This window comes from Telopea speciosissima, unplaced genomic scaffold, assembly GCF_018873765.1.
Source record: "Telopea speciosissima isolate NSW1024214 ecotype Mountain lineage unplaced genomic scaffold, Tspe_v1 Tspe_v1.0961, whole genome shotgun sequence".
In the NCBI taxonomy this organism is placed as follows: domain Eukaryota; kingdom Viridiplantae; phylum Streptophyta; class Magnoliopsida; order Proteales; family Proteaceae; genus Telopea; species Telopea speciosissima.
The window spans coordinates 1-8,463 of record NW_025318297.1 but is presented as its reverse complement, the minus strand read 5'-3'; the positions used below and the strand labels follow the sequence as shown (position 1 = coordinate 8,463).

At 38.3% G+C, this 8,463-nt stretch overlaps 1 protein-coding gene across 3 annotated transcripts; it reads right to left on the bottom strand.

Annotated features, from left to right (window-relative positions):
- Positions 1-1,808: 1,808 nt before the first annotated feature.
- Positions 1,809-5,417, bottom strand: LOC122648396 (glycerol-3-phosphate acyltransferase 9-like). 3 transcript variants are annotated; one of them, XR_006331069.1, is made up of 4 exons: positions 5,246-5,417; positions 4,971-5,069; positions 2,761-2,823; positions 1,809-2,020 (listed from the first exon to the last, which is right to left on the bottom strand). XR_006331069.1 is itself a non-coding variant. In XM_043841613.1 (3 exons), the coding sequence occupies exons 1-3, from the start codon at positions 5,380-5,382 to the stop codon at positions 2,775-2,777; spliced, it is 285 nt and encodes a 94-aa protein (XP_043697548.1). In that variant the 5' UTR covers positions 5,383-5,413; the 3' UTR covers positions 2,577-2,774. The 3 variants fall into 3 exon arrangements, 1 of the variants encoding a protein (XP_043697548.1); XR_006331068.1 differs by lacking the exon at positions 1,809-2,020 and adding an exon at positions 2,431-2,492; XM_043841613.1 differs by lacking the exon at positions 1,809-2,020 and having other exon boundaries at positions 2,577-2,823; positions 5,246-5,413.
- Between the last annotated feature and the right edge of the window lie 3,046 nt (positions 5,418-8,463).

Sequence of the window (8,463 nt, the reverse complement as noted above, 5' to 3'; positions counted from 1 at the left end):
ATTCGATTGGATTACCGGGTTCAACTGATCGATAAGCAATATTGTTGCTTATACAGAAGGAAGATTACGAACAAACCTCAAAACTAGGAAAAGAACCCAGACGCAGGCAATGAGAAACTAAATCTGTAACGAGAGAGAGAGAGTGAGTGATATTTTTTATTGTTTTTGGTTTCTTAATTTATTCTATTCCTAGCTGTCTGGGTTTCTTTCCGTTTGATTGAAAGATTTATTAAGGGGAGCATGGTGGGGCAGGTTTGCAGAGGAGGGAGGGGGTAGTGATGGTGGTGGAGGAGGTGGTGCAGGGTGGGGGTTTGCAAGGAGGACAGTGGGGAGAGCTTGCAGGGGAAGGGGAGGAGGAGGGAGGGAGGAGGGAGTGGTTGCGGCTGTGTTTGTTCGTTGGAGGAGGGGTATTTTAGGTTGTTCCTTTAACATTTTCTACTCATTTGAGGATTTGGTCAATCTTTTTAACATTTTAATCTGTGATTGTAAAACCTGCCAAAGTTTGTAAAACTTTTTGTTTTCAAGTAGATCTAGGCAATTCAATCCTAGGTGAAGTGGCCAATCAACTATGTTAAAGCTATCTGACCAAACCTTATTTGCAGCCTTGCGATCGTGTGACCATTAGACCCTCCTTTATGGCCAAAGCATTGCGATTGAGTGGCTGTAAGACCCTCCATTATGCCTTGTGGGATTCTTTGTATGGAGCTGGGTCTAAGACAAAGCAATGTATCAAATTGTATTGATAGATATTATATCGACAATGTACTATTTGATACATTGCAAGATAGGTTATATCCCAATGAGGTCGTCCTACCCCTTTATGAAAGCATATATGAGTTGGCATATATTCTTGAGAGGAAATATTATTTTGAAATCTCTAGATATGAGATTTGATCTAATGTCGTAAAGATATGGATTCTAATTTCATTGGCTTTGATGTACGAGTGAGAGATTATTGCAAGACGTGTCCATCAAAGTGGACTAATGACCCACCATTCGTTTTAGGCATGGATATGAGATTTTGAATTTAAAATTCAAACTCCCACGTCCTATGTCGGTGAGATTTGATTCCCAACCACCTAAGGTGGCTAATTGAACCTAGTCACTATTATGATAAAGGAGAGGTGGTACAGTTTGGGAAACTACCACCACCCCTACTTGGTGGAAGCCTATTTGGGAAATATATAACCCTCTCTACTATATATACCAGAAGAGCTTTCTCCCTCAATCTTATAATGAAAAAGAGACAAAATGAACCTCTCATTCCACTTCTTTCATCTGCTCAGTCCATGATGGACTGTAAAAATTAATTTTAACCTGGAAAGGGTTTTATACCCCTGGCCCTGAATGACTATTTTAGGTTAGCTGTCTAAACTCTATACTACCCATCCCGAGGCTTCCTTTTCTGTATTCTTGGAGGAAAGCAATCCCTATAGGCTGTAACAGTGGAAGCACAAACAGTTGCATTGGTTTAACTTCCAGTCGGTAGATAGCCTTTGAACTGCAATATTCGGTGTCATCTCTCGCTCGAGTACTAGGAATTGGATCAAGGAAACCATCAAGTAACCCAACCAACAACACCCAAACCCCCCCCCCCCCCCCCCCTTAAAAAAAAGGGGAAAAAAAAAAAAAAAAAAAAAAAACCTTCTATGAATGAAACTAAGAAATGCAGAACCCATGGAAACGCTTTCTTTTTTAAATAACATTTTATTCCAAATACAGAATAAAATGTAAAAGAAAGAAGCTGCCATTGTAAAGGTGTTTTTTTCTTGTTCATTTTGGACAGATATCAGTTCTCTAGTAGAAGTCGAGAACCCCATGACAGTTTCTTACCATAGAACCACCACAAAAAGGAAGTACAAACTATATAAGATGTTCTTATGTTTCTAAAGTTTTGTTGGTGTAGTGCATTGATTTGCCCTTGATTTGCTATTGGTTTTCCCCACTAGAAAATTTGCCAAACTTGACATGAGTACGCTGATCACAATAATTGATAGGGATTGCGTATTTCCCCAGTTTTCTGAAATAAAATTTACAAATGCACCAGGTTAGAATTGGCCGACCAACCATTTTCTGAGCAAATTCCATTATTTGTTCCTATTTGTAGCCTGGATTTTGATTTGATAGTTCGTTTCTATGCAGATTTGCCAAACCCACAGAAGATGAGAGTCGTTGTGAGTTGCATCAGTCACTTGGGGTATCATGAATCCGACTTTCAACCCCTCATGTGACAAATTCAATAATATATCAGTCAGCTGGCCTACCATTTACATTTAACTAGTAGGTGGCAAGATAAAATCCTGCCACTCACAGTCAGGACTCAGAAGCTCCACTGAACGATTCACCCGTATATAGCAATTTGCAAAACAGAGGACCAAATGTAGCCTGGGAATAGTTGCTGCCCTCTGTAATATTTTATGAGGATAAAGTACATAGATCCTGCAACAAATGGCTTATCACTTCAACTTCATCCCAGCCTTCAGCTTTCTTAACTTCAATATGGAACATGGCACCAAATAAGAAAATACAATAAGGAACAGATTTAGGCCATATCGCAAAATGTCAGTAGTGACATGGTAGAAAGGATTCGTGCAGTCCACTTGAATCAGAGTATGGTTTAGATCAATTGATTTGCTTTTAATGTACAATAAAGTGAAACGTGAAACCTAGGAAACAAAAATGGTAGATTAAATTTTATAATTGTGTTGTTTTGAAGAAATATTTAACAAAAATATCAAGAAAAAAGTGGCTAAAACTCACATAAACATGTCAAATCACTTTTCCTCCAGGCGCTTCAGTACTGACTCAGCAAATATCTGTTGCCTGAAAAATGTACAAGAAGCAGGAAAAATAATGAGCACTTTCACTTTTTGACCTACAAAATTATAAACTATGACCTACCTACAATCTCTCATAAAGCTAATAATGAACATTGTTGCAGCTTTACTAAATTCTAGCAGTTGGAAAAATGAAGAATATGCAGAACAAAATTAAGGCACAAGATATATCCAAAATCCAAAGGGCACAACATTAAGCTCAGAATTTGTGTCCATTTAACTGTTTGGTAAGACGAGGTTAGAAGACCAACACCAAAACCCTATATCCTTTTGCCGAGACACTAATGACCTTTCCTGTGTTCTTATAAAAAAGAGCATTCCAGTGCATGAGGCTTCCGCTAATGCAGGGTCTAGGAGGGGCAAATGTACGCAGCCTTACCCCCACTTCGCGGAGAGGCTGTTCCCAAGTTTTGAACCCGCAACCTGAAGGTTGCAATAGCGCAACTTAACTGCATTCTCTGTAAATAGAGGGTAAATATTGCCATAGTCAACTTAACCTTAATACAGGACATTACCAAATTTCTGCATTATATTCTCCTTGAAGGAAAGAAAAGAATCTATGAACCCCTTTGACAAAGAGGCGAAAGTCAAAAGGTAATGAAGCTAGACAGGAAGATGAGAAAGAATCCCCATCAAGCCAATGGTATACAAAACAGCAGGCTCTTCCATGGGGCTGACGTGGGTTTCAACTTACACCATGGGGACGCATAGGATCACAAGGCATTAAGTATGTATTGAGGGTAGTCAAAGCCATTGATTCTTTGGGTTTTGATTTTGGCATACTTTCTCTTCCTTGAGTAACAAGGGTATTTTAATCTGATGCAATTAAATTGTCCAATTGGGTCAATTGGGCCTTAGAAGACTTTATTTTGGCCCATGGTTGGGTTCTATAGACCTTAGGCTTCTTATTTTTGGGTTTATTGATGTACTGGGCCTAAGCCTATAAAGTGGGGATAGTGTTGGTACACGGGATTAGTAGTTAAATTAAGTGTTGGACTTTGATTAGGATACTTAATAGTTAGATAGAATTCTGTTTTGAGATTATTTAATTTATTGACTGTATTAGAGTGATTAGGAGTCCTTTTATGAGTCAAATTAGGAATTTAAGAAGGTCCGTATATATGTAATACATCCCCCATCAATTAGATATGATTTGAATAAAGAATATGAGATTTTTAAAGAGTTTGGGTGCTGTTGAGCAGTGCATACGGGATTGGTGTCTCAAATCTGATTTTTTTCTCTTCTCTTTCTCTTCTATTCTCTTCTTCGTTCTTCTTTCTCCCAAGAAGATCAATCTCATCTCTCTTCCCTCCCCTTCCATCAATCTTATTTCTTCCCTTGACAACACAGTTGCTTCCTTTATCTCAGATTTGATTACAGATTTGATTATTGGGCCTACTTGCATCTGAGATCCTTAATCTGGATTTTCAGATTGCATCAATACCAGATTTACATTTTTGTCCCTTGGGCTTGAGACATGTCAATTTTAAAGATGTGGGTCTCATTTGATTTTATTTTATTTTTTTTTCTGGTCTAAATAGAATTAAGTCTGTTCCTATCTTTTTAGAGTTCAAAATCCAAACGACACCAGAGAAGACCTACCCAAGCACCACCTTGTGATGAAAAAGGTATACCTTCATCTTACATGGTTTTGGTGTCAATTGGGGATTGTCCCCAATTGCCTACTGCGGTTTTGTATCAAAGCCTAGCCTGAGGAAACAAATTGACCCTCAATGAGGAGCAACCCCCCCCCCCCAAAACACACACACACAAATTTCCAAATTACAAACCCACCATAACCACTGAAGAACAGATATAACTATTGACCAGATAATCCAGGTTTAAATCATTACAAGGCTCTATGTATGTATATATCATTGTAGCATTTTATTTTTTTTTGGTCATGGCTGGCTGCACCAAGTCATGTATTGAAACAAAAGTTGTAAGAAAACAATACCCAAACCAAACAATCCGTAAGTTCTAACGTACAGCCAATTAATTAGACATTGAGCCTAAAGCTTGTTAGGTGAAACTCTAGTCTCTAAAGTCTAAATAAATGTGGTGAAATCAGAACAGGATTGCAAGGGAATGGATAGTAGATTACTATAAAAAGATAAAGGAGATTTAACATACTTTCGCTCTGTATGCTTTGGGCTAGGGCGAGAGTACTTCAGATATCCATCCCAAGGGACCTTTTTAATACCTGCTCGAACTGAAATTATGTCCCTGACTCTGCGTAGAAAGAAATATATGATAGGAGTCATCACAACTGAATATGAAACAGAAAAAGAAAAGTTTTTCCTTTCTAAATAGAAGATAAATCCAGCAGCCCAAGATAAAATTTTAAAGAAGTTAAATGTCATGATTCACCAAATAAAATGTAGATAGAGAAAGAAAAATATTATCACCTCTCTGCAAATTCAATGGATGTCTCTCCAGGTCTGAGATTTTGTGGCTCCAAGTACCACACATTGCAAACAACAGCCCATGATGTCATAAGGCGTAGCAGATGCATTGTAAAGGATTGCCTGCATAATAGAAGCATTCAAGATCTCATAGCATAGCCATAACTGTGCACACATGCGAAAAGTACATACAACCATTAATGGCTCCAGCTCTGAATTCTAAGTGCTAAGCAGGTGTATTTGGAAGATTTAAAAAACCCTCTCTAGAAATTCCATTAGAGTTAAATGAAGAAACTGGAATAGTGTAGCTGACCCTATTTAGTTGGAAAAAGGATTTCACAGAGTTGAGAATTCTAGATGAAGAAATTCCATTAGAGTTTAATGAAGAAACTGCTTGCGTGGAATCCACATGCATAACGATGCTTATGAAAAATTGATTTGTATGGCAGAAGGGTAGAAAGAATAGGTTACTTTTTCATGATACTTGTTGGGAAACCACTCCTATGCATTGATTGCATGCTTTGACTTGGAATATTGTATTATTGTCACCATTATGGACGACTTGCTCAATAGAATGATGCACTCACAAAGTTGCTCATACGTATGACCAGGGTTTTAAGTATCAGTAGGTATCGTATAGGACAATGCATATCGGTGGTTATCAATACGATACTTATTTTCAAAAAACAAAAAGTTCGTATCGTCCGATATGGGAGCGATACACTTGATACATCTCTTTTAAACCTGCAAAACAGAAACCGTAAGTGAGATACAAAACTGAGAGCAACAAAAGGCCTTGGAAACTTGTTTTTCTCTTCAATATGAGTTGGAGGATTGAAACAGATTTGGGCAAAAATGGGCTAAAGTAGCTATTTTTTTTTTTTTTTTTGGTACTCATCTCTTTTTTTCTTTCCCCCTTTTTTTATGCATCACTAAATTAGAAAAAAACGACACAAATCCTTGCATCAAACTTGTATATATATATATACATATTGCATAATAAGATATTTTATGCTTCAAAACTGTAATTTATATGCACCATAAGCACATAACATACATGTCTTGATCATTTCCATTTGTATCGTGCCTCTCTCCGATACGATACGATGTCTCTTAAAATCACTCCTCCGATACGGTACCCTATACCAATACTTAAATACTTGTGTATGACATGCCTTGGCAACTTCTCTCCATTGCATCCAAAAGTCTTATGGTGAAAAAAGAGCAACAATTCACTAAATATCAAATGTATGAAGTATACCCATGTTACTTCATATGACCTTAACAGTGTATACAACATCAACTGTAAAACACTGATTCGAATATATGGAAACAGCCTCTCCGCAAAGCGGGGATAAAGTTGCGTACATTATGACCCTCCCCAGACCCCGCAATGGCGGGAGCCTCATGCACTGAGTATACCCAATCATTAACTAGTTGTCAATCTTTTCCTTTTTGGGCCAATATCAATTGCTAGAGTATTTGTGGGTGAAAATATCAATTTATAGAAGTTGGGCTTTAGTACCCTTTAACCTTTAGCCATATTTTTTGGGTCTCACTAGGTGTTCGACTAGCTGAGTGAATTTGGTATTCACTGATGCTCTCCCCCCCCCCCCATAAGTAACATTCATCAATTTTGAAAGTCTTTTGCTTTTCTTTTTTTTTTGTTTTGTGGTGGGGGGTGGGGGTGTCAATTCCATGTCATAGAGGTTGATCCACGACAAAAGCTATCTACTTATTGAGAAGGCTTCTGGAAAGATATAGAGATAGCAAGAAGGATCTCCATATGGTCTTTATTAACCTGGAAAAAGCATATAACCGAGTCCCTAGAGATCTAATCCAACATGTTCTAGTGAAGAGGGGGGTGTCAAGTAAATATGTGGATGTCATTAAAGATATGTATGAGGGCGTGGTGACTATTGTGAGATCTATGGGAGGTCAGGGCAAGGAATTCCCAATTACGATTGGATTACATCAGGGTTCAGCCTTAAGTCCTTACCTTTTTGTGCGAGGTCCCATGGTGTATGCACTTCGCCAATGATACCGTTGTTTTGGATGAGACAAAAGAAGGGATTAACTCTAAGTTAGAGCTTTGGAGGTCAACCTTGGAAACAAGAGGCTTTCAGATTAGTAGAACGAAGACGGAGTATATGATGTGTAAGTTTAGTCACACTTTGATGGGTACCAATATGGTGCGAATTGAGTAAAGAGAGATACCGCAAAATGACTATTTTAGATATCTAGGGTCAATCATAAATAAAGAAGGTAACATAGAGGATGATGTTTCACAGAGAATTAAAGTGGGATGGATGAAGTAGAGAGGTGCGTCTGGAGTACTGTGTGATCGACACATTCCTATAAAGCTTAAAGGAAAGTTCTATAGGAATGTTGTTCGACCGGCCATGATGTATGGGATAGAATGTTGAGCAATTAAGAAGTATCATATTGATAAGCTTTGTGTAGCAGAGATGAGGATGTTAAGATGGATGTGTGGAAAAACAAGGAAGGAAAAGTATGAAATGAACATATTAGAGCGGACTAGGGAGTTGCCCCGATCAGTGACAAGCTCCGAGAGAGTCGTTTAAGGTGGTATGATCATATACAACAGAGGCCTAGGGCAGTCCCAGTAAGGAGGAGTGATATGATTCCGATTAAAGGAGCTAAAAGAGATAAGGGCAGACCTAAAATGACCATAGGAGACGTAGTAAGAAAGGACATGCATAGTCTAGGTCTTGTACCAAGTATGACCTCGGACAGAGCCTATTGGCGGGCAAGGATCCATGTCGCAGATCCCATGTAGCTGAGAATCTCCTGACGTGCTGAGTTGTGCCTCTTTCCACTTACTATCTTTCATCTTTCTATTCATATCATATCTTTCATTAGACTTACTCTTTTCTTCATTCCTCACCTTTCTCCACCCCTCTTTTCCATACTTTCTTCCCCTTTTAGGTTCGAACACTGTTTTCCCTACTTTGTTTTGTTTGGATCCATGTAGCCGACCCCATTAAGTGGGATAAGGCTGACTTTGTTGTTGTCAAGAGTCCACATCCATCTAACTGGTAAAATTGTAGGCCAAACATCATGTCATGTGGGTAAAAAATGCATCCAAAGTTGCAAAACTATACAAAGAGAAGTTGCAACCTTACATTTTTTCCCGTTTTAGTATAACACACTTCTCTCATTGAGCCTGTCATTTCAAATGTGTTAGATGACAAGGAATT